General features: G+C 35.7%; 1 protein-coding gene across 1 annotated transcript in view; it reads left to right on the top strand.

Annotated features, from left to right (window-relative positions):
* Positions 1-26940, top strand: part of USH2A (usherin) — a 396028-nt gene that overhangs the window by 306964 nt on the left and 62124 nt on the right. Inside the window, 10 exon segments of the mRNA XM_032183742.1 lie at positions 1095-1263; positions 3949-4170; positions 9614-9837; positions 11511-11721; positions 12106-12303; positions 12851-13005; positions 14815-15013; positions 20424-20531; positions 21058-21241; positions 21922-22079. Coding sequence (XP_032039633.1) covers positions 1095-1263; positions 3949-4170; positions 9614-9837; positions 11511-11721; positions 12106-12303; positions 12851-13005; positions 14815-15013; positions 20424-20531; positions 21058-21241; positions 21922-22079 — 1828 coding nt within the window.

The raw sequence follows: 26940 nt of genomic DNA, 5'->3' as shown, positions 1-26940 counted from the left end.
TATATATGTAATATAAATTAGATGTCTTGAACCTATTATTATACAGTTTTAAAAAAATTATGTCAGCTAGTAATTAAAATAGCTAGATAAAGATCCTTGTGGAGGGGTGCTTTCTTCCTTTGCTGACCTGATTTAGAACGTGGTTACTGTAAAGGATGGAAGTGCTCCATGTCAAAAGAAAACAAAGGAGCAACTCTGGTCCAACATCTGTGCTGTACTGTCAACTGCATTTTCTGTCTAAGCATAAGAGGCATACAAGACACACTGACTGTGACTCCAAGGTTACTCTTTTTTTTTTTTTCTTTTTTTTTTTAAGTAGTTCTACCACATGTTCTAAATGATTTTCTACACAGGCAGTGTGTCACTCCATCTACACAGGAGTAAGTGTGCACATAATTATTTGATTGTTCAAATGTATATTTTTCTCCACAGCACCTAGAGAGAAGTGTAAAGGCCTTTTCAAAATTAATTTCATGTAAATTTTATTTTGAAAAAAAAAATCCTTATATATTATTCTCTTGAGATCACATTGTCTGAAGAACAGTGGTCATATATAAGTAATCGTGTGTTATAAGAAGAAAATTCCACTTATTTTAAAGTGGAAAAAATACAAATGTTCATATTGGGAAATATTGTTTTTCAGTTGTAAGGGTTTTGAATGACATGTCTCTTTATAAATGACTAAATAAATAAATAAGAGTTGGGGATAAAAGAAAAGGGTAGGGTGATGGTGGCTTATCTACATAAACCAATCTACATATTGCAATCTACTCCACATTGAGAGACTCAAACAGCCTGCAAGGCATATGGAGATGATTCATATTAATGGACTATTTTATTAAGGTGCAGTATGGTTGAAGGCCGCAAAATAGCAACATTCCATCAGATATACAGCAGTTTATTGAAGTCTGATAATGCTGGAGAGCACAGAATTTTAGCCAAGTTTCTTTTTATTTGACTGCAGTCAGATTAGTGTCCATGCTTGGATGTTTTGTATGTGTTTTTCACATAAGTTGTTTTGTCAGAGAACACATTATGATTACAATATTAACAGATATTGCCTTACTAATTTTTTATTTTTTAACTACTTTTAGGTATGTTGTAATGGGATTCTGCACGACAATAAACCTGGCTTCCAATGCTGCGAGGACAAGTACATTCCATTTATTCTTAATTCACCAGGGGTTTGCTGTGGTGGTCAGATACATGCTGTGCAACCGAAACACCAGTGCTGTGGTGGTTATTACACTAGGGTATTAGTAGGTAAGAGACAACTCATTTCAAGTGCTTGAAAGAAACAAAACAACAAAGTTGATCTATCCGTTAAACCAAGGAGAATGAAAACATTGCAATAAATGTGGGATTTATCAAGATTTCTAGGTGTCGTCTAGGCTTGTGTTCAGTGGGATAAGCAAAGAAAATTATGCTTTGTCTTCTAAACACAGTACACTTTGTACAAGAGAGGCTTAATTGATAAAACCTGATGATTGGGTCATTTCCCAGAGAACTAATTTATGCCAAACTATACTTAATTGCAGTAAGTGCTGCATAATGGGGAGGGCAGTTCTGCTTAATAGGAACACCATCAGGCAATTTAGTGGTGCAGTTTAGTTCTCTGCTTGACTTGACCCCTCGTGATTTTCCCCAGCCATTTCTTCTCTGGAACAATTCTTAACATTTAGGGTTGGTACTACAGATTACATCACTTTTTTTTTTTTTTTTTTTTTCTTTCTTTTTTAACAGGATTTTCTACTGTTTGTTTCTACCAATGTTACAGAACAAACTGTGTGTATTATCTTTGATGGAAATTTATCACTTAAGGCTGATTGTACTGTCTGATTCTCAGAATTGTTGAGGAACTTAGCCCAAACTCTGCTTCTGTGCTATTGTCTAGGGTTTGGTTTCTTGTTGGTTGGTGAGTTTTTGGCAGGGATAGGGGAAGAAAAGGAGAAGAGTCCTTCCTGGGGCTCTGCTCAGAGCATATATCTCTTTGTAGCCAATTGTCAGGTCAGGAGCTAAAATGCTTTCATTACTCATGAACTGGCACACGTTCCCCAGGCTCAGAAAAGCTTGATTTTTTGCCAGTGCATTCAGCACATCCCAAGTTCTGATCCCTTGAAAAGTAATTCATATATCACAATATTAGCATGTCTTCCATGATGTCATCAGAAAATACTATCACATGGAAGAACCAGAGAAGAGTATTTTGCTGGCCTCATTAATCTCAATGTACTGAAATGGAAAGATTATACTGCGACCCCTGTCCCCATCCAATGGTTTATGTTAACTAGTTTAATGTTGTTTACATCAAGAAAGAAAAGTACAATGAAACAAATTGTCTTATATCTGAAAGTAGTTCTTCAGTCAGCAGTCCACAAGCATGAAACAGTGAATATCTGAACATGATTTTAAACATTTTTTTCCCTGAGTATACTTGCTGCATTCTCTGTTTCCATACTCTAAAGGGCAACAACATGAACAATGTTGGTCACTTTTTTCTTTTTTCTTTTTTCTTTTTAATTTTTATAAATATGCTAATAACCTCTAGCTAAATGTTAATGTGGGTCATTCTTTGATAAGGATAACAATTAACTGGTAAGACTGCATGGTAGTTTTGAGAGTGAGAACATTTTCAAGCCTAGCTTGGAATGGATCCCATTTGGAGAGGTTAATGAGAAGGTTACTGATCCTTTGTGTCTTATGTCTAATAGTTCCTTTAGAAAAAAAAAAAAAAAAAGTTTTATTTCCAGTAGATGTAAGCTGCATTCTGTGTTTTAATACTTTCTCTGTGTAGCAACTAAATTAGATTCTAAGGGATGCAAGAAAATATGATGAAGTATCTAAACAGATTATATCTATTATTCTCTAAAAAATAGTTCTATTTTTTTTTCCCATTATTATTATTGACTTTATTTGATAAAGTTATTTATACAGGAAACTCTCAAAGCATGCATATTTCCCAGATGTTGTTTGGCCAGCTTGATAGCTCTAGATGTACTGAAGCACACTGGGCTGAAGGCATGGTGATTGCAAATTAAGAAGGCAGGAATCCCTTCAACAGCTGATCTGTTTTTCTTATTTCTTCCAAGTGTTTAATCAGTGACATCTGAGCCACAGACAACATTGCAACACAGAAAAACAATACACAACCTTAACTGTTAGAACATTAGTTCAGACCAAGTGCAGATACTAGAGAATGGAAACTATTGCCATTTACTGTCATTTGTGTGTTCTTTATATAATAAATCAATAGTATCTATTCTCTTTAGGGAAAACAGTTTATCCCTCTCAGACCACCTGTTATAGTGTCAGTCTCAATAACAGCCTTATATTACAGCCCTGTACTGTACTGCAACAGTTGATGTTTTTGTTGAAGTAGCAACCAACCCTACTTAATGTGATGGTGATACTGGATTTTTAAAGTTTGCTTACTTTGTAAGTTCTTTAGGAGATTAAGTCCCGACTGACACTGAAAAAACTCTTTAACAGTATGAAGTAGTCCTTCAAAACAACCTTGGAATGATTTTGGAGTAGACAGGATTGTTTTGCTGTGAATAAATAGACTGACCCTTTGGCCAAAGCAAAAATAAACTCTCTACTATAGATATACCTATACTTAAAGGTTTTCAGCTGTATTATAATTACTATATTTACAGAAATTATTTTTGCTGCTCTTCTTGGTTTGTCTTTGTCATGCTTGCATTTTGATATCTTACAGAATCTTTGCCCTGAATGTAAGTTTTTAAAATTATTATTACAAATAAATATATGCTTTTGTACCATTCTACCACTACTAAGTGATTCCATGTTTTCTTGTGGAAAATATTGTACATGAAGCTAATAGTGTGTGAACCTAGACTAATATTTGTTGCCATCAGTTGAGAACCTCTCAGGGATTTCATGAGATATACATGCATTAAATCTTTAATTGTATTCTTAAATTGACAGGTGAAGTATGCTGCCCTAACGAAGAGCAAAACAGAGTTTCAGTTGGAATTGGTGACTCTTGCTGTCAGGGAATGCCTTACTCCATGTCAGGGAATCAAATCTGTTGTGGTGGATCACTCCATGACAGTTTCGATCAGCAGTGCTGTGGTGGAGAAGTCGTAAGTACAACCTTGGTCTGCTGTGGTGATGAAGAGAAAGGGACTGCACATAGACCTCTCACAGGTAAGTGAGAAGTTTTCAAGAAAAAAAGAGTTTTGATCTTTCTAAATCTCTTGTAGAATTAGCCATTCAGAAGTGGGATACTTCAAGTTAAGTTACATATGCCAATTTTGTTAAAATGCTGTTGCACTTCACTTACCTATTCCAATAGATTGCAAAATGGTGAGCTGGTGATTGCCCAATGAGTCCAAAAGCTGCAAGGTCTGAAGACACTCCAGAAAATTCAAAGGGAGTGCCTGATCTTTCATTACTCAAGTCACAAGATTGGACCAGTCTGCTTTTAGTCAGTAGAGCTGAGGTCAGACTTTGTCACCCTGTGCAGCCGTGCATCCTGGTGCAGGGATTTTCCATTTGCTCTGGAGATGTGGAGTTAGTCACCTAGGAACTGAAGATGACAGTGCTATCTGGTTGGAAGCCCAAGTCCCTCATTTGTGCATCTACATGTACATAAAGCTAAACCCACTGGAATTTAAAATTAACAAAGCTTAATCCGTAGCACTAGTCCCTTTTTCATCTGGTGTATCCTATTAATTTATTGCATATCACAAGAAGTTAGTGCATCGCCTAAATGTACAATATGTACCTTACTTCCTCATAAAGCACTATGTGACTAGCTGATGACAAAGATTGGAGGTATTATTACAAAACCCATTCAGGTATTTTCACGTGTCTTTTCTTTCTGCATTTATTGGGGAAATTATATACTGTCAGCCTTAGGCTTTCTCAGCCTGACAAAAAGACTTCAAAACCAATTGCAGTCTCAAAGGGGAATCCAATTTCAAAACATGGAAATAATGAATTTAGTACTGGTTTAGTACCTGTTAAGTACTGGTTTAGTACCAGTTCTGCTTGGTGTACTAAGATTAGTGGTACATACAGTGCTTTTGCCACGTGTGTGCCAGTTCGAGCCTCTTGCTGTACAACTAAGGATCCTACCATGTAACCAAGACCCCAGATCTAAAGGCTAAATTCTTCCTTTACCCCCAGATGATCTCGCTCTTCCCCTTATTTTTTGTGTTCACTGGATCCTACAGGTGCTGTGTGTGATGTTCGAAGCACTCACATTCTGTGTTGACTGTCAGGAAGGACTAAACTAGGAGCCGTGGTAATGCTTTCTCCCTTTCACTGGTGAATCATGGAATGTATGCTGCAAACCGCACCACTTGCACGGTGCTCCCCCTCACTCTGATCCCTAATTGTACCTGATCTACAGCATCTACACAGGACTCACAATAATGTCTCTGAGCAAGGCCCTTTTGCATAGCAGCACATTGTGTGGCTGCCACAAGACAGGGCTGGCTCATAAAACATCTCTTTATGTACTTTATTACTTAAACTCTTTTATTTGCCTGCAGGAGCCCTTTAACAAAATCACATTGAATTGACTTTCTCACACCAAATCAAATCTCCCTGGTCCCAGTTCAGTTGTCTTTGTCAATATGTATTTTATAAATGGAGTGAATTAACAGATGCTGTTGGAACAGAACTGCTGGGGTAGCGTTTATGTTTTTACTGCTCTCTCTGGGCAGATGAGTTGTGTAGGAGTGTAATACAGGTATCTTGGGATGAAAGTTATGTTCTTCATTTCAGTATATATGTATTCTTAACAGTTTTTTTTTCCTTAAATGTATATATTTAAAAAACCTTTATACCCCTCTTTTTAAAATGTGTTTAGCCTATAGCACTCTATCATTTACACTATTTTTCTCGAGAATGGGTCATGATGACATTTTTTTGGCCATTAAAAAAGAAAACAGTAGCTTTTTCATCGTTCACAGATTTCCTGTGAGGACTTTATGCTGTGAGCCAGCATACAGCTGAACACAAAAACATTTTTCAAAGATGAATTAACACCATAGTTGAAAAGAGATCATATTATTCTGCATTAAGCATAGAATAGATTGTGGTTTCTTATCATATCATATACACCATGCTCAATAGGTTTTTGCTTAATTTCTTAGAGTAATTCAGCCTTGCTAAATATATCATGAAAATGCACAAGCCATGCACAAAATGTATGTGTTCCCTATTCCTCTTATTTATAATGATTCTGATGGGGAAAAAAAAAAAAAAAAAGTCTCACACAAGGACATAATTTACTTACAATTGGCTTATCAAATGGATACTTAGAATTTTGCAAGAACATGGTAGTTGGAAAACTGATCCCATTGTCTAGAAGGGGAAGAAGTAACAGGGATGGCTTTAAGCAAAAGCTGACATGCTTCCAAAGCTCTGTTTTGTAGCTGGCAATAGATGCCACAGTTTAAAATGTAAGAACAATTTAAAGCTTTTGTTTGCCATTTTTTGGTTTCTTGTAAAAATCATATGAGAAAAAACAATCACTACAAGTGAAAATCTTGTTGCATAATCAGTTCTGCTGAAAGCAGCATGTTTCTGCAGAACCTAGACCATTTTTGCACTGAATGATGGTTTTAAGAGTTTGTATGGTAGAGTTTTTTTCATTTGCCATTGTATACCTCTCTTGGAGAGTCTGTCCTGCAACAAGATATGTGTCTTCTACTCATATTACTTTTTTTTGGGGGGGAGGGAGGTCTGTTCTCTTGGATCTTATTTTGTGCCCCTTGTTGGCCTTATTTAGTGGGGGGACCATAGAGACATCTACTGGCAGAGGCTGGCAGCAATACCATTGTATGCACATATCCTGAGCCCCATGGCTGCAATGTGATTATCCAAAGTTGTCTATTTCTGTCTATAACGGATAATGGAAGCTGAAACCACTCTTGGATTTTCTCTTAAAAAAAACAAACAAACAACAACAACAAAAAAAAACTAGTAAAATGCCCCTATACTGTCTCAGACAGTGAAAGATAATGCTTTTTACTGTTGTGGTTTCTGATCTGTAATAGTTACAATACCCAAATGTAAGCCAAGGATTTTTGGAGTAGTCTGCAATGTACACTGGCTCTGTATTTTGTTGATCCTCTATTCTGGCTCCAAAGGCTAAGCCTTCTAATACTCATTTTTCCCCTTTGAAAGCATTGGTTTTGCAGATTTACTAAATTAGTAATTCATCACTCAGCTATGTTTGTAAATTTTTTCAGTTGCCGGCAATGAACATGAAATAATTGTTGACAGAAATCACTGTTAGCAAGAAGAGTCTTTTCCAGCCCATGGATTTTCTTTTTGCTGTAATGCATTACGTGCCTATGAAACATAAATATATAAAGCATGACACATGCATTCAAGCTGATTTACAAACAAATATTTTGTATTTTGGTACTGTGTTGAATTCAGGAAAGGTTTATAGAATTTCTGGATCCTTAAGCAATTGAATAAAGCAATTTTTAGAAAGCAAATCAATCCATCAATATTACATAGCCCTATTTTGTTTTTCTTGGAGCATATTTAAAATTATACATTTGAGGTGTCAAGGTTCAGGAGTCAAGTGCTACATGTGATAAATTAAGCAGAGGTCAAGGGCTATGCAATGCAGTTTCAGAAGATTGTCTACCTCTGCCTTTGCAGCTCATTCATGCTGAAGTGATGCACTATGGGAATTACTACCAAACTCTGCTCTGCAACATCTGCTCTCCCTAAGTGAGTTAGTGCACGTCAGACATCTTTATGTCAGAATATTGCAGTGATGGATGCAGTCTTCAGAAAATGCTGCATAAAAATCTGGTGTGCCGTTCTGGCCATTAAGTGAAATTACTATTTAAATTAATGGCGCTGTCACAGTTTATCTGTGCAAAGAATGAACGCTGATTAGGGTATTAAGTAATTAGCAATTTATCACACTGGAACAAGGTTGATAATAATTAAAGAAGTAATGGTTTACCAAAGAAACTAGAAAGGGAGTCACTTCTTGTTATGTGAGTGAAATCTTGGCTGAAAAATTTAATTCAGTCAAACAAAGATGAGGTTCACACTGAAAGAATACAGCCTTGTTTGTTTCAACAGAAAAACAGTTCATTATCAAAATTTTAGTTTGCCTGTCAAAAGTCCCTTGGGGCTACCTGAGTTGCTTATTAGTATTGAATTGAGTCTTTTTCTGCATTAATTCTCTACTTAAAATTGGTAGGATCATAGGACAATTTGGAAAAAGGGTGTGAACAGGAGGAAATATTTACCTCTTGGAGAGCTGGTGACCACAATTTGATTTCTGTGAATGAAACCAGTCCTGAAAATAGGTGAAGCATGCAAGCAACTTCACCATTTTGAGCCATTGCTCTGAATGCTTTAGCAGGATCATACCCTTAACAACTAATTTTCATTATGTATGACTTCCTAAGAGAGATTTGCTGAAATAAATGATAGAGAATAAAGCAGCCACTTCTGCATGTGTATTAAATATCTACATACTACAGAAATTACATCAAATGCAAATTACTTTATAGGTGTAACAGTATATCTCAGCTCTGTTTTTTTTTTTTTTTTTTTTTTTTTTTGTGATATCTTTCTACTTGAATTAGTAATAATATTTTTTTCACTGTCATTTATAGGGGTATTTACCCCTTTCTTTAAATGGTGGAGGATTCAAAGCAGGTATTTCACAGTTGCAAAATCATCACAGAATCACAGAATTTCTAGGTTGGAAGAGACCTCAAGATCATCGAGTCCAACCTCTGACCTAACACTAGCAGTCCCCACTAAACCATATCCCTAAGCTCTACATCTAAACGTCTTTTAAAGACTTCCAAGGATGGTGACTCCATCACTTCCCTGGGTAGTCTGTTCCAATGTCTAACAACCGTTTTGGTAAAGAAGTTCTTCCTAACATCATGTTTGTGAATATATGGAAACCTACACTGATTATGATGAGCTTTTAATTTTAAAGTAGAATTATCAAAAATAGAGCCTGTGGAATTAAATTTGTCAGGTTTTCAATTCCACTGTAGAAATGAAAATTATATTTAGATACTAACTTCTTAAAGCATAAATATGAGGGCTGAAGCTTCACTGTGGGTATTTGTTAAGTAACCCATTCAGTTCCATATACTCTCTATGAACCCTCACTTTAAATCATAAACTGTAATGTGAAACATTCTGGAATGTTAAGACATACTGGTTGGAAGACTGCCCATCTGGGAGGAATGAATGAGATCTGACTGAGAGGTATGTTGAGAAGCTTTCTCAATTTCTGCATCAACAGTCTGTCCTTGACCTGTAGCACATAGTACCTTTCTATGGTACTTCATAGGTAAGGTTCTTACAAAAGTTGAGGAATAGTGTAAGTTAACTCTAGAAGATCCCTGTTTTTTCCTTTAATTCTTGGTTGTTTTCAAGTAGGTCTAGAATTTAGGATTCTTGCTTCGGTCACCTTGCATTCAGAATTTAATCTCACTTCAGCTAAATCATCGTATTTCCAGCTGCTGATGGTTTTATGCCAAGCTATACTGCAGCCTGAGCTTTCTTCTTTCTTACCTCTTTTAAAAATTATTTACATTACATATTCAGATCTATATTTTTTGTTTGTTGTTTTCAGGGATGTTCTGTTGTGGGCAGGAATATGTAAATGTGTCAGATACCATATGCTGCTCAGGTTCCAGTGGTGAGTCCCTAGCACATGTTAGAAAGAATGACCAAGTGCCAGTAAAATGCTGTGAGACTGAACTTATTCCAAAGGGCGAAGAATGCTGTAATGGAGTTGGATATAATCCTTTGAAATATGTTTGCTCTGACAAGATTTCAGCTGGAATGATGATGAAGGTAATTGATAGAAAATCTCTCAGTAGCTCTGATTTGACAATGGAAAGAGAAATACACTGTTCATAACTATTTTTCTAAAATAGGAATATAAAAACTCTTGTGTGCATTATTCATTTTCACATTACATCCATATTAATACCGAATGAGTTCACCATGATTGATGTTATTGCAATGAATTCTAAAGGAATTAATAATGATTAGCTGCCTCTGTGAAGTGTTGCCCAGCACTTCAGATTAGTACAGTGGCTAAAAGCTGGCATACTAACAAGACTGGCATATATAGCCAGTTCCCATTCTGTGGCCACTGTTCCTGACAATGTTCCTTGATTGGAAATTGAAATTGAAGTCACCTGTTCTGATGTATAAAAATGCTATTACATTTCAGTTCAGGCAGGCAGTATAACATAGATTTCCCCAAACTTCCTCCACAAAAAAATTAATAAAAATAAAGCAATTGATATTTTCTTGATGGACTTAATCTTGATCCTGTTGAAAACAAGTGTCAATTTTGGCATAAATTTCAGCAGTATTAGGTCCCTGTATAATGTTTAGTAATAATGAGGATATTTTTCATGCTTTCGACACAAAGTGAATTATGTAGTTTATTTTCACTCCATTTAAATGTCATAATACACTAAGCAACATAAAAGCTAAAGCTACTTCTGTCATTTTTAAGAGCAGCCAGTGACTAGATGCGTCAGCAGGAAACAATTTGGCCAAACCTTCAATTGCAGTTCCAACTGAATTCAACAGAAATTTTCAAGTAATAACATCTCAGTGTTAGATGTAAGCTGTGAAAAAGTAAACTGTTATTTTTTTATTTTTTTTTTGCTTAAGGGAAAAAAAACATTTCAAAGGATGGAAACTATTTTAATGTATATATATTTGCATATAAGTATGTATTTATATTTAGAGAGGGACAGAGAAAGTGGATGAGAGAGGATTGGATTTTGTGAATGCTACAATATGGAAATGAAGTAGATATTGTCAAATGTATGACTGAAATGAAAAACAAACCAAACCCTACCACATACAGGTGTTCTGATATACTTTCCACTCACCTGCTGTGGTAACACACAAATATTTCTTTTAAACACACAAATATATAAAATATACTTCAAACCCCTATGGATCAGGTTCTTAAAAGCTGCCAAGGAATTGCACAGAGCCCTCCTGTGCACTAGGAAAGCTGGGGGAGGGGGGTGGGTGCTACTGGTTTGTCTCAGGACCTTTGACCTACTGACAATTCTTCAATGTTCAAATGTTTAAATTCTCAGGTAAAACCCCATCCTCATTTGACTACTGACTCTTCAACTTTCAATAAACCCAGTCATTTAGGGTTCCAGTGGTTAAAATTTGTGATGTTTTGTACAAGGAACCTACAAAAACAAAAGCAAAAACAAAAACAAACAAAAAAAAAAAGCAAAAAAACAAAAACAAACAAACAAACAAAAAAACTCCCTTTCTTTTAGAAAGGACTATTAAAGCATTAATGATCAAAGACAGTAGGCTGACCAGAGACTGAAAGAGTTTCTGCATGCTAGAAATACCAACATACTAAGTGTGTGGTTGCCTGATTTGGGTGTTGTGTAAAGACAGAGAAATATTATTGGAAGCATCTATAAAGAAAGGAAGAAGTGTAAATATATTAAAATTGTATGCATATTCCATAGGTAAAAGAAGAATGCAAGGCTAATATCCTTTGTCCTTTATCTATGGAAAAAACAGCACATTGTGGAAAGTGTGACTTTGATCCTAGGGAGAATATCTGTGCATGGATAAAAAGTTCACGGAGTGCTACAGAAAAGGAGATAAAGGAAGGTGTGTGTCCAGCTGAAGAGGAGACTGTCTACACTGGAAGCCAAAATCATTATTCATTTACAGGTAAGAAAAAAAATGGCATATCAGATCGGTGGTTTGCTAGTATGTTTTAATTCACCATGGGGAAAAAGATGTCCCAAATGCTATCAGATATTTTAACTGAATGTGAAGCAAATGTAATGAAGTAGCATTCCTTCAGAACTAGTCTGAGCATCTTTAGGGGAATGGAGTGGGTAGTAAGAAGTTTGGTGAATACAATAAGGCCTAAAGGTTCTTTCACAAATGTTGCTACAAGTGTTATATCAGACAACGGCCCTACCCAAAGGAAAAACTTCCCTATCTGTCTTTAAAAATGTAAGTAGTTATAGACATAGAAACAGAAAACAATACTTATTTTGTATGTTGTTAAAAGACTGAGGTGACTCAAATGTAACTTTCTTTTTGTAGATCTGAACCTAGAACCTTTTATCACATATGAGTACAGGGTGGCCGCTTGGAATAGCTATGGAAGAGGCTTCAGTGAAATTAGCAGAGCTGTCACTAAGCAAGATGTGCCACAGCGTGTAAGTCCACCAAAATGGGCTAAAGTAGATAACCGTGAAGATGTGATACTTCTGAATTGGGAAGAACCACTTCAACCAAATGGTATTGTTACTTGTTTTTAAAAAATGTATGTTCTGTCACTATACTGACAGTGTTCCAAAAACACAGAATGTTTTAATTAATCACTGACACTGAGATATATTTATTGCAAAAACTCTAGGTTGAAATCATTTTCATTTTCACAGAAGACAATTTAGTATGTTTTTAGAAGTGCCTAAAAACCTCTTTTGAGAAGAGTGGTAATGATAGTAATGAGGAAATATGATCAGAAAATCACAATCATGTTATAAAATTTGGGGGAGGAGCTTGATAATCAGTTCTTTCAGGAAAACTTGGTTATGATTTTCAAACTGTGAAAACTTGGAACAACTTTCAATGATCATTGAGATCCACTGAGATGTTGATGTAAAGGTTGAGCAGAGTGACTTTAGAGTAATTGACACTAACCATTTAAGTGGGATGACTACCTATTAGAGTGGTCACCTAGAGATTTCATTTAATATTTTCTGTTTGCAGAGGATGTTGTTATAGCATACCATCATGAAGCATTTCTCAGCTAACAAAAGGGAAAACTTTCTTTCTGTGATAGGTCTTATTATTCACTATATCATTCTCCGAGATGGAATCGAGCGTTTTAGAGGAACAGAAACAAGCTTCAGAGATACAAGTGGCATCCAGCCATACCAAGAATATTCATACCAACTGCGAGCCTGTACTGTTGCTGGTTGCACAGACAGCAGCAAGGTTAGTGAATTGGTCTATACAGAACTGGTGCCAGACATTTATCAGCTGGTGTGGTAACATATAAATGCTTTTGGAAAGGTGTAATTTGAAGACATGATGATTATTGAGCAAGTAAGTGAAAAGCATCAATAATCTTATTTGGATTCAACTACTGACAGATGTTTATTCGGATCCTAAGGTTGATACAAACAAGTGGAAGAAGAAAGCAGTAATTCGGTCTTGGCAGTGCTGAAATTACACTGTAAAAACTGATGTTTGTTAAATAGAAAGCTGTACATGATAGAATAGAGTAAGGAATATTAAAATGCATTTTCTCAAATCCTTGAAATTAAATCTTTGCTTCTCACTAAGATGTGTATTGCTGCTTCTTCCATGCTATTTCTTAGTGTACCTTCTAGTAGATCAGCTTCTTCAACAACCTTCTTTTTCTAAGGCTGCTTCTACTATGTTACCTTTGTTGGCTTTCCATGTCTATGCTGACTTCAGGCCTTACACTTCCTTTGTGCACAGCCTGCCTCTGCTTCTGTTTTTTAAGCAGACAGAATCTCTTTCTTCCCTTTGTCACTGTTTTGTTTTTTCTCATATCACTTAGAATCATGGATACCTTTCACCAGCATTACTGTCTAGCCAGCTCTAGTTTCTCTTCTGCAAAGTATCCGTCTTACTCATCATTTGGAAAAACTATTTAAGTGACCTTTTTCACAATAATATCCTTGCTTTGTGAAAACAATTTTCTAGGAGTGCAAGTGTAAGATATGTGGAACAGAAGTGGGGAAGAGTGACTGTGTTTTGTAATTACGGTATCTATGGGGTTGAAAAGGTGGATTTTTTCAGGTTTTTACATATTTTTCTTACTGGTACAAATCTCATCCAAAAGTATGAGAAAAGAAGGACTGACAGAGGGATAGAGGTAGGCACATAGTCCTCTACCTGCAAACATAGCTATGATCTGGAACCTGTATAGCCACCATTGCTACAACCATTAGCCTGAACTAATACATTCTGCTTATCACACTTGTATGTAATTAAGGAGTTTACAGTTGCAAACACTGAAGTCTGCAAGTAGAGACTGATTCCATCAAATGTACTAAAACAATATATTACAGAGGGCACATTTTATATTTAGAGCATAATATAAATACTTTAAAGTGGTAATAACAAAAAAAAAAAAAAGTGATTCTAGAAGAGAAAAAGGTTCGACTCACTTATTAAACTGGTATCATTTGGATATGCCTCTGTACAAAACACTAGAGATGTGTCAACAGAAAATCAGCAGTGCCCTGCCCTGCCCCCCTTCTTTTGTAGGAAGAGCTAAACAAGTGTGAGGTTAATGAGTCCGAAGTTATTCTATCTTTCAGAATCTTTGTTTTTCTTAAAAAAAACATGGAGTTACACATAACTTTGATAGAGTTCAGATTGCACTGGATATATTGAGGTTTAGCCCCATGTTTACTGGTGCTTAAAATATATGAAATCAGGCAGTTAAAATGCAGAGACACTGACGAACCATATGGAAGAGAGTTATCAAGAGTTTTCAAGCAATACAGTTTTTGTTGTTTCACCCTGTGCTATACATTGCAGCTAAGATTGTGGTGAACCTGTCGTGATAAATTGTAGACATAGACTTATGTAATATATTCAAGGTCAGATTTCATTGTGAAAAAGGAGGAAAAAACTAACTAGTTCTCCAGGCTCTTGGTAATGATATGCCAGACCAAACAACATTTTAAAACAAAAGTGACATTCTCATTGATCATGGTATCTAGTGTACTATTACATTAAATTGCTGTTTAATTCATATGTCTTCAGGTAGTTGCAGTCACTGTCCAAGGAGTCCCTGAGAGCGTTCAGCCACCAGACATCAGTGCTTTGAACTCAACAGCATTGTATTTAAGCTGGACTGCACCCAAAAAACCAAATGGTATTATCAGAGAGTACCAGATCAGTCAAGTGGGAAAAGGACTTATTTACACTGACACTGGAAGCAAAATGCAACACACAGTATCAGGTAAGGAGGCAGAACTGAGAATCTAATGTCCTATCCTTAAGATATTGAAAGTATTAACATAAAAAATGCCACCTGTCAGTAACTTTTAAATCTGACCTTTTGTGCACAGTTTAGAAATGATTTATACCCATTTTACATACCTTAAATTTATTTTCTTCAAGCTTTTCAATTCAGGCTTCTGATGTTAAAATACTAATAATTTCAAAATTATAAAACTAATCTATCCAGCTCAATTCACGGTTCATGCTTTGTGGTGAGCTTGAGCTCTCAAATATTCTGTGTAGGCTTGACATCCCTTAACACAGATATGACTCTCTTTTTTACCATTAATGTGCAGTAATGTGGTTGAAGTCACTGGTGCCACTGTGAATGTGTAGCAGTGTAGAAGCAAGAAAGATCCAGTACTTTATGGCTGAGTCATTAAAAAGGAAAAGAAAGGGAAAGATTAGGATTCTGTTTATGTTAAATATTGCTTATATACATTTTTTAAAATGCTTGGTGAAATTTCGTGAATGTGCATGTATCTGAAAGAAGCTTTAGTCAAGAGATTTGGGGGGGGGGGAGATTTAACTCAAATGTATTATTGTCAAATATTTATTTATTAGTTATATTTGAATTTTACATTGAAGCAAAATTATACTTAATAAGCCAATGCTTTTCTTGAATACAAAAGATGAACATAAACTTTTTGGGATATCTTTTCACACTTCTTGATCTCAGGTTACTTAGTAAATTCTTGTGTTTGTGTTTTTTTAAAATTCATAAATACATTATTATTATTATTATTATTTTTTTCTACCTGATGGAAAACACAAAGATTCATAAGTTATAGTTGTTATAGTCACCATACAAAATCCACCTAAGAAGTAGAAGTCGACTTAGGGCATATCAAAGCCATCCAGTATACTTGCCCTCCCAACCTCCCCTCAGAGCATGAGTTCTTAGTCATGTTGGATACCTTCATGTTTTCAAATAGATCCTTCTTGTTGTGGCTGCTCACAGAAGACTAAAGAATGGCTGTTCCTCTTTGACAGTAGCATGCTCAAGCATAAAATTCATCAATGGTATATTAAACCTATCACCATATTTACTTCTTCTGGAGATGGGGTATTAACAAAAGTATCCCTGCTTGTGGTATATGTTTCAGAATTGCTGTTTTAAGTTTGTGATGTAAAGAACACCTACCAACAAGCAATGATTTTTCACTTAAGCCCATTTGAAAAATGCTTCTTCTGTGCTCCTGGTTCCTTCCCCAAAAGCACTTATAGCTCCAGAGTAACTGAGATTTTTAATGCAAGCAATATAGGTTTTTTTTACCCGTTGCAAGGGAGAGGAAGTAGTTACCTCCTGAGAAACAAAGATCTTTTTTCCTTTTGTGCTGCTATACCATTAAGCCATTGTCCAATGCTGCCATGTTCAGCCAGGAGCAAAATAAGTGATTGTTCTTCCTGACGGTCATAATCGAATCCTCTGCTGTTTTCTGTAGGAAGTTCCTAGGGTAATAATGTGGAATTCATGGCAATGATTTTGCAGTGTGGATAATTACTGCTCTCTAAACTCAAAGAATAAGCTAAAACAATCAAATTTATTTCATACATAATCTCAAATGTTTGAACGAACTATTGTGTTATTCCCTGTGGATGTAGGTTTTGATTTTCTTATCTTCTCTTTTTTTTTTTTTTTTCTTTCCAAAAACATCTGCTTTTCCCTGAGCAACAGATGAACATTAATGAAGCTGTAGCATTAGTATTTCTTGAGACTTTGAATCTAGGTTCTTGCAAGTAACAGACGAGAAGGCTAGCACCTTGCCACTGCACCATTGTCTTGCTGCTTATTTTTAATTACATCAAAGCTTTGGAAACATGATCCCACAAATGCTTTGTGGGAATAGCGGTGAATGTGCTCATCATGTGAAATCCATAAATTGCTTATAATCCTCTCAAGATGTTAAAAAAAGCATTAAGTAATTGAAGACAGGAAGTCCTCAGTTAATTATTTAGAGGTGTTATCAATGCTTTAAGCAAACTGAAGCATTTTCTGCTATCTCACTGAGTTGAATGCCACTGGGACCTAGGGGCAGCAGCCATCATCTTCTCATATTCTCTAATGCAAACAGCACATGGCAGCTTGTCAATAAAAGACCTTTTTATATCATTTATTACTGAACACTTCCACTACCCTGTACAGAACAATTTGGATGACAGTTATGGCATTGTTTCACTTTGCGTTACTACTCCTTTACAAATGGGCCTGCTAATGCTCTGCAGTGGGGGGGGGCAGGCAGAGGGTAAGACTAAGAAAATAATTAGGGGAATTGTAAGAGAAAGCTAAGAGTGCCCTCTTCAGCAGCAGCAGGTGGGTTTATTGCAATAACTCTTCTCAAGTTCCCCTTTTTCGTACACTAAATATCATATCCCAAATAAGAGGCTTTATCATAGGAACAATTATCTTTAGGTAAAAGCCAGATAAGATCATTGATATTTACTTTAGGAAAAGAAACAAGGTTAAAAAATATTGTGTGATTGAATGGCTTCAAATTCTTTCATTGAAATATATTCTCCATTTCAAGGTAGTGAAAACTGAAGAGGCATGGTAATGTTGTCACTGGTCAACCTGTCTCAATGCAGCCTTGAATTATTAGTAATATTTATCTAAAAAGCTCATGGGGATAGAAGGATTGTGTAAGGCTGTGGTCAGAAATCTGACATCTTCCTGAGTAAATTCCCATGGTAGGGCCCAAGAGTGTTAGCCTGGGCGCTAATTACTGACCTTGCTGGAGCCATACCCACAAATGCAGACAAACGGTATCAGAAATAATTGATTTGGCTACTAGGACAACGCATTCTTTAAAAAGCTGTTTCACAACCCTTTTGGCAAATAACAAATGCTGCAATAATGAAACAGAATTCTAAGGCTAAAACAACTAAACAGGAGACAAAAAAAAAAAAAAAAAAAAAAAAAAGAAAAAGAAAAAGGAGGGGTGAAGTATCCTCTAGTGAACAATCACATAGAGAAATTGGAAAAACAAAACGCTGTTTACATTACAAAATTATCTTACCTGTTATTTTTATTATCAATCACATACATAGCTTTGTACAGAGCTTTCCAAAGCATACATAAGACAAGGTCTGTAATGCAGAGCTTTAATAGTGTAGATAAAAATCTGATATGACTGCTCCATGTATAGAGGTTTCAGGTATCAGAATTCCACCAATAAATTTAGTGAAACCATGTGCTCTTTTTTTAATGCCCATTTTTCTCTTTAAAGTGTAGTTGTAAATGAGTATTGCTTTATTATGCATGTTTCCTTTAAAAGTGAACATGACTCCCTTTAGGGGAATTCAAGTAATTTGTTGCCACAGTAATCTTTTCTATCCTGAAATGTTAAATACTTGGCTTTCCTCTATGCCTTTGCCTCTCTCTAGTCTGCAAGTGTCATTTCCTCCCTTCTTACTTTATACTCAGTGTTCAGATGATTTTTCTTCTTTTCCAGTTCATGATTAGGTTACAGTCAGGGCTGTCCCTCTGAGTCATCTCTTTATTTTCTCTCCTTCGTGTCTTGTGTAATTTGTAAGCAGCCTGCATGTCTTCCATTCATTACTCTACCTTTCTACATAATCATTGCTTCTTATTTCTATTTTTTTTCTAATAGGTTTTAATTAAAATGTCTGCATACTGACTGTAAGCAAGGATTTTCTTAAAAACAAAGATATTTCCCAAGCTTTGTCACAGAACTGCATTGTTCTTGAAGTAATTACAATTAGGCATAAGTTACATCAAAAGTATGGTAAATAAAGCTGATAATGCAGCTTCTGTTTAGTAGGGTTATTCCTTCAGGGAATCTTATTGTAGATGGGCCTAATTCTAAGTCTGACTGCAGCTAAATATCCTTTTGTCTCAGCACATATTAGGCACCTATAGGCAGACCTAGAAAACCCAGGGTTCATGGGACTACAAAACACAATCCACAGGGATAGCACAAACCCATTTTCTGACCAGCCCTGTGCCCTCAGCCAAGGGTATTGTAGTAACCTGGGCCTCCACAGTCTGGTCAGCAGTTAAAGTTGAGCTCTGAGGTGTTCAAGCCAGGCTCACACGGAGGCCTGAATCTTTAAAGATTTGATCTGTTAAAACTGTGAGGACCATTTAATGGATATGCACAAATGGCTTTTCTAAAGCTTAGTATCTTAACCAAATTTGGGTACATTTTGTAGGAGAAGTCCTAAAATCCAGTTCTTAACCAGTGGGCAACTTGATGTCAAAACTGAAGTCACTGACACACAGCAAATAGATGTTTGAAAATTTCCAACAAATATTCAAAGCAAGATATTCTCTTTTAGTCTCATTCAAGTATGCCAAGCATAGAAGGTTTGGGGTGAAAAAATAGTTCTAAAAGAGGTAACTAAAATTAGTATCTTGAAACCTGGTTATCATCCCTTTTTCTGACTGTTGTATAGCAGTTATAGCAAAATCTTGTAAAAATAATAGGAAAAAATGCAGACAAAATTGAATATATAGAAGTTGGAAAAGGGGCAAGAACAGAGTATGTCTTTGGACTTGTTTGCAGTTCAGTTGGAAAATTCATGTTCAAGTAAGGGTTTATTGTTCTCTTTTCTCATTGTTGCAAATATATTTGTATTAAATATTCAAAACATTTCAGGGTTTTCAGCTGTTCACTTCCAAAGCTCTAAGGAATTATATTTTCAAGTGCTTATCTGTTGGAAAGCTTTGAATGGCCGTCACCAATTATCATAGAATCATAGAACAGCCTGCGTTGGGTGGGACCTTAAAGACCATCGATTTCCATTCCCTCTGCCATGGGCATGGACACCACCCAATAGATGCCCAGGGCCTCATCCAGCCTGGTCTTGGAACACCTCCAGGGATGGGGTATCCACAGCTGCTCTGGGCAACCTGTGCCAGTGCCTCACCACTCTCTGAGTGATTATGGAGAATATGTCTTTACCAATAATGTTTAGGTACTTTCCAGCAATGTCTTAACCATTTTTTGCAGCCAGAAGTGTAGTTTCAAAAAGCTTAAAAGGCTGAATAAATTCTCAGAAGGTTTGTATGGGTTGAGGTCTGGACTGTAGTTATTATGCTACAAGTGCTATCTAAGTTAACTGATTAGAAGCTAATTGAGATATGTCTATATGAGGGGCATCCATAGATCCATTGCAACATAGTTGCATATTAAGTCTGAATTTTGTCAAGTATTTTAACTAGTAGATGTATTTCTAAATTAGCAAGAATTCTCTATTACCGTATTATTCAGATGTAAAAGAAGAATGACTAAAATTTTATGTTTGCCAAAAATATTAAAAGTTAAATTTACCTTTAAATCCAGTACTTCCTTTTAGTGACAGAATTTTGAGAATGCCTTCATCTAACCTCTGTTTGCTCTTTCTAGGTCTGCAGCCATACACTAACTATAGCTTCAAGCTTACTGCTTGTACATCTGCTGGGTGTGCTTCCAGCCAGCCACTTTCAGGTCAAACTTTGCAATCTGCTCCTCACGGTAAGGAGAAAAGGCATTCTTAGAGACCTGCAAAAACATAGTCATAAGGGCTTGTATTTTGTAATAGTTTAACAAGGTGCAAAACTCCACCATCATCAATCAAGCTATCGTGGATAAATTTACACAGGAGAATCCATCTCTTTTCTAAGAGCATTTGGATCTCAACATGCTCTTTATACTGACTGCCTGGCACTGTACTTCTGCTTTGTTTTTGTGACAATTTTTCCACATTTATCTTCAAGTTAGCAAGGTTAGATTTAGCAGATGTCTATTTTTCAAATCACAAATTAATATGCAGAGACAGCTATGCATAGAAAGGCTGTAGCCTTTGGCTTTGTTCTCCATTATTATGTACCTTGTCTAGTTAGTTACATTTAATGAGGGTTAAATTCAGATTGTGTTGTTAGATTCTCTTATCCTCTCTGGCTATGTTTAATGCATTTGTTACAATCCTGAAAGCAACAGCACAAACTGTGCGACACCTTTCATTGTCTGTCATAAAATAGTGTCATTGTGATATTAATAGGGGTATGGCCAAAACCTCATCATATCATAGTCAGTTCAACAGAAGTGGAAATCTACTGGACTGAACCAAAGAAACCTAATGGACTCATTACTCAGTATCAATTATTTCGTGATGGAGAACAGATATTCTTGGGTGGTAGTAGAGACCTGAATTTCACAGATGTTAACCTGCAGCCTAACAGTAGGTAAGGCATGTTAAAGCAGTTTGGTGGTATATGAAATGTGTTCAAAATAAGTGTTTGTGAAACGTACAAAAATGTAAATTACTCTTTTAACAAAAGAAAAATATCTTATTGTATTACTTAATTATTGGAAAATTGGTAAAGCGTACTTTTAGGAAGCTATGAATGGTGGAGAGCCTTAATCAACTGACTTCTCTCTCTCTCTTTTTTTCTTTTGAGAACATCATTCTGACTGACTGAAAGAGGGGGAAGCTTTTTATATTCCCCTTTGGTTGATGGTTGTTCTTGATCAGTTGTTTTATTTCTTATGGAATATACTTAGAAAAATTAAAGTCTTTAAATGTTAAACAGCACTGAATGTCTTTTATGCTATTGTTTTGCATTTTGAACATACTGACATGAAAGCATCAGCTGCTAATACTTTAATTAGGCCATTCTGGAATTTGTTTTGGAATTTTTTGGTTAATATTTCTTATGTAAACTCATGTAAATTTTAGTATAAAAATTATTGTTCTGATAAAGAATCACTTCTTTTATGTAAAGAAATCTTAAAGGTGAAAGTGCTCACTAATGCAGTATTTGTAGTCTGTTCACTTTAAATTGGTGAAAATGGGGATGTTCTATTACTGATATGCTTAAAGCTTCTAACCATAGTGTCTACTGATCTTTTTGTGTTTGCGCAGATATGTTTACCAGCTGGAAGCCAGCACCTGGGGCGGCAGCAACACTAGTGATAAATACGTTATACAAACACCAGTAGGAACACCAGAGAAAATTCATGTCCCATATAATGTCACAGTAATTGATGCATATTCTATGTTTTTAGCTTGGGATACACCAGGTAAAAACATATTTCTATGTAGTGCTTTGTAGCAGAATGAAAGGATAGAAAAAATAGTATATTAAGGCAAGCAGCTGAATCATTCAATTTTTTTATTCTTTGTATTTGGTTTTAGTGTTGGTGTGATTTAAATAACTAGTATCTAAAGCTGCTGTTTCTCGGAGACATTATTTTAATAATGTTGACCTATATACTTGACATGGGTATTGTGAGGATTAGCTAATCAAAAATCTATGCATTAATTTGATCTTGTAAACTATTACTGAGCACAAGTAGTAAGGGAAAAAAAACAATTACACTGAAAATGAGTTTCCCCTTCTGTTCCAACCAAACTGAGTTACAGAGAGGGAGACCTATCAAACTTTTGGGCTGATGATGTCTTGATAACTATGCTGGCAACTAAAAAGTCCAGTTGTCCTGCACAAATCAATTTTGAACTCCTTTAAAAAAACGGTTTAAGAGTATAGTACAGAGATCCCATCCTAGCTTTGACCTGATAGAATAAGTTTTATTCACCACAGCACCTTAGTGTTATGTGGGCATATTATCTTGCAGTATTGTAGGTCAGGAAATGCCCCAAAATTTTTCAGCTCTTGTTCCTCTGCTCCTGAACATTACCGGGTTGTCTTGGCCTGCTGCAGAGGTAGGCTAAGAAGGAATATTTGAATAATATCATCTTTTTATGTTAGAAAATGTGTTCCATTTTGTTAATGTAGATCACAGCTTAAGTGACTGCTATGGTTTGCTGATATGATAAAAATTATATGGTATAGTTATTGTGGAACAATGAGAGCAATGTAAGTGAAAAGTTTTCTGTCTTGTGTAGTTCATCTCCAGCAAGGTGTTTTCCAAGATATTAGTTTTTTTCAGTTATACTGAGGTCAGGTTTTTTAGACACTTCAGATGTTTGCATATTGCAATAGCAATAATATATGTTTTATCAGTGAACTCAAGGAAGTTTTGATGTCACCTCTTCCTAATTATTTAAGATGTTTGTACTTTTCAGAGCAGTCACAGTAGCATCAATTGGCATTAAAAATAAAGTGACCTAGTAAAGGTGTTTTGCCTTCAGTGCTGGATCGCAAGTATTGTGGTAGTGCTTAGCAGTGTTCACCTTACCCATTTAAGCAATGATTAATAAATCTATAATACCCTGAGCTGTCAATCTTTTAGTTTTCAGAAGCACAAAATCCATTATAGAAATGATATAATATATGAAAAAGATTAAAATCTTAAATTAAACTTTTCTCCCTACTGCCTGGAAGGATTTAGAACCCAGCAGAAGGCAGGTGAATTCGAATGGCATATAAGCTACAGTTGGTTTTATTGGAAAGTGAGTCATGCTGTATTATAGTTTTGATAATAAATATAATTTAAGATACAAAGTATTCAGCCACATTATAAATAGATTTAAAACACAGGAATATACTGGAAAAGAATAGGCTTTTGTTGAGTGGGGCATTTCACAGAAAAAGTTGTCCTTGTTCTGGACCTTTTCTTTCCCAGCTGCTCAAATTCCTGTTACTCATAGCAGGTTACAAACATGTAAGGAGAATTGGGCTTTGTGTAGTACATTTGGTAATATTGCAATGAATACGGTGTGTACAAAGGTTTCTGTATTTCTGAAACCACAAGATCAGAGGGTTGAAGAAGATATTGGATCTTATGAGTCTACTGTAGAGGATGAGGGTTTGATATATTGACACAGCTGTAGGAATTGCTCTCCTCAGTCAGGTGAAAGTACATGTCCCTCTTTCCAGGTACTGGGATACATCCTGAAAGCTTATCTTACTTTTGTGGATATTTGGTGACTCAGTCCCTTCCTCTCTCACTGTGTTGTGGTGTCTATTATTTTAAGCCTTTAAGTTTGGATAAGGGATTCTTTATGCAGTGCCCCTGACAGGATAAACAGGAAAGGAAAAAATGTTGTTGTTTTTATCACAGAGCTCCAGGGCCTCTAGCTGATCTTTCATACAGGGATGGGGAATATTAAGAGCAGAGAAATGTTACTTCATGATACTAAAATAAACACTGTATGCTAGAAATTAGTTCCTGACTGTTCATAATCCTGCTTCATGTTCTTTCTGAGACCTTTGCACTCTTGGTGTTGTTGTTGTTTTTTTTTTTTCACAATAGGAAGACTTTGGGGCATGCAGGTGGAGGTTTATTTTGGAGGTCCTGATGTTCTGGTATGAGATACAGCCCGTTAACAGGTTCTGTGCATGCAGACCTCTGAGGCCCGTATATCCCCAGCTTGCTGGAATTCACATGTCACTGTGTGATATAGTAACCTTTTCTCTATTTTTTTTTCTGTATGTGAATCCAACATGGTATATTGAAATAATACATATTTCCATTTAAAACCCAGAATGCAGCTTTTATTATATGGATTGTCGTTCATTCCTTGACAAGAGGGGTGTTTTAATTGATAGTCTTCCTGAAAAAAGTGCTTTATATTAGCCAAGTTTTGATGAGAGGGTGGTTGGTCATAATGTCTTCCTGTCTCTGGATATCAGGGATGCTTTGGCATTCTATCTACTTATCTGCTGTAATAAATTTAGATCAAATATTCACCCTCAGTATTAATTAATGGTATCATATTATGCAGACCTTCCTTTTTGATTGCTTTCATTATAATGTTTCAAAATCTGTGATCTATCTAAATCTTATAACTTTACAGATATGTGTCATTTGACAACTCCTGACTTAACTAAATAGCAAGGTAGCCAAGTAGTGGCTAAAGTGATGGATTCAGAAAAAAAAAATATTTGACACACCTCACTCACTATGGAAAATAGGACTTTATTTTATGAAATGGGCATCCCATTATCTTGTGTTGCATTGCCTCAGTGAACAGACCTCAAAGGTATGGTACATTTCACTGATACGTTACCGAAGGATATGTTACAATTACTGTGGAACTATTAGTGCCATGAATAGAAGCAGAAAAGCTGAATGGGAAAAAATAGTAATTCTCCCAAGGCATATCCATAAATGTTATTGATAGGTAGGTAGGTAGGTAGGTAGCTGTCCTGCATTTCAACTCATTGACAACCCCATTGGTCCTCACTGGGGTCCTGATTCTCTTGCATATACTCAGTTGCTGGCAGCAACACAAAAACAGAACATGCTCAAAAGAAATAAGATTCTGTCCTCTGCTTCTACATTACTTGCTTCATATGTTAATGATCACCTGTATTAAAATTCCTTCTTACATCATGTTTTAATAATCAACTTCATCCATCTCTGGGTTTGCTTTAGCGCTTAGAGCAAAGGTTGTGTAACATGTCTGGATTTCTATTTTGATCAAATTTGGTATTTGAATAACATTTGTGTCTTATCTTTGTCTCTTAGCTTCCCCAGCTAACCTGTTTTCTTGTTTATTTCAGAAGATGGTCTAACAAATTGTGCTGACTTCTGCTAGGGCAATGTAACATTTCCTCTTTTCAGTTCTCTCATATATAGTGTACACACCACATCATTGTAAGCCAAATTTTTCGAAGTTCTGCATCTTGAAAGTAATCAGCATCTCCATCTGCTACTGTCTTCAGAGTCTTATTGGGAACACTTGTTACAACCAGAATGATACCTGGATACATAAAGTTTATTTTTAATATTTAAAATCAGAAAGCCAAATACATGTTTTTATTGTCTGAGATTAAAAAATAAAATATTACTTTAGACTTTATTCTCCTGCTTTTTTTTTTTTTTTAAATAGAATTATCATTCTTATTTTTATTATTTGTTGACTTTAACTGAAACAATTCAGCCATTTTGCTTGAATTGTGATGGAGTTTCACATCATATTAAACAGTTTTCATCAATTGACTTCAAAGAGATTTTTGGTGACCAGTCGGTAAAACAGGCAGTGGCTTTTCTCCCTAAATTTGGCAACTTGTGCTTCAGATGCAATTTTATGAGCTCCATTAGTTTTGAAGTACACAGAGCAGTGAACCAAATTCGCAGAGTTTTTGCACAGAATTGTCCATTGAACATTATCCAAATATGCCCACAAAAAAAAAAAAAAAAAAAAGTTTAGTTTGATTGACTTGTCCCATTGCAGAGTGTGCACCTGCTGTGAAATGAAGTCACAGAGAAAAAAAGTGGAATAATTTAACTTTTTTATTTGTAAAGATAATCAGGGTTTTTCTGATTACATCTTAACTTCATAAATGTTAAATAACCTATCAGCATCTAGTTGTTGTAAATTATGAAAAAGAGCATTGCTGGGAATATTAACCAACTAAATCCTTGTTCTTTAGTGAACATGAAAATGTGTTATGGCAGGTTGTCATTGTGCTCATGGTAACTTTGACACCAAATAACAAAACTGCCATTTGCACTTAGGGTAAATTGGTTCACTTGTGCTTTTACGGTTCCCTTTATTCTGACATAAATTTATGAACTCTGGAACTAACCAAGTCGTGTGGTTTCCCAGCTGACTTGAACAAATATGACCATTTCATTTCTTTCAGTCATCAGAGCACACAAGGTAGTCGTTTCAGACTGGCTCCAGATGCTAAAGGCTATTCTGGAATATAAAAAGTTTTTTTTGACACGTTTCTGTGTTGCATGGGTGGATTTCTTCATTTTTACAGATTATAAAGTGATCCTTTGATCTTGGCATTGAATTAATTTAATCAAATTGTGGAAAAATATTAGAATTTTTCATGTAGTTTTATTTACAGTTTCCTGTTCACTTCCTCAGAATATTTTTTCTGCTGACCATATTTATTACTGGTATCATTCATTAAACATTTTCTGCCTTTAGGAGGAGGAGATTAGGGTTATGGATTTTTGTTTTAGCATTTCTGCTGAGATATAGACTGAATGTTGGACAGAGTTATGTTGAAACAGGTAT

This window comes from Aythya fuligula, chromosome 3, assembly GCF_009819795.1.
Source record: "Aythya fuligula isolate bAytFul2 chromosome 3, bAytFul2.pri, whole genome shotgun sequence".
Taxonomy (NCBI): Eukaryota; Metazoa; Chordata; class Aves; order Anseriformes; family Anatidae; genus Aythya; species Aythya fuligula.
This window is presented reverse-complemented; position numbering and strand designations above follow the sequence as displayed.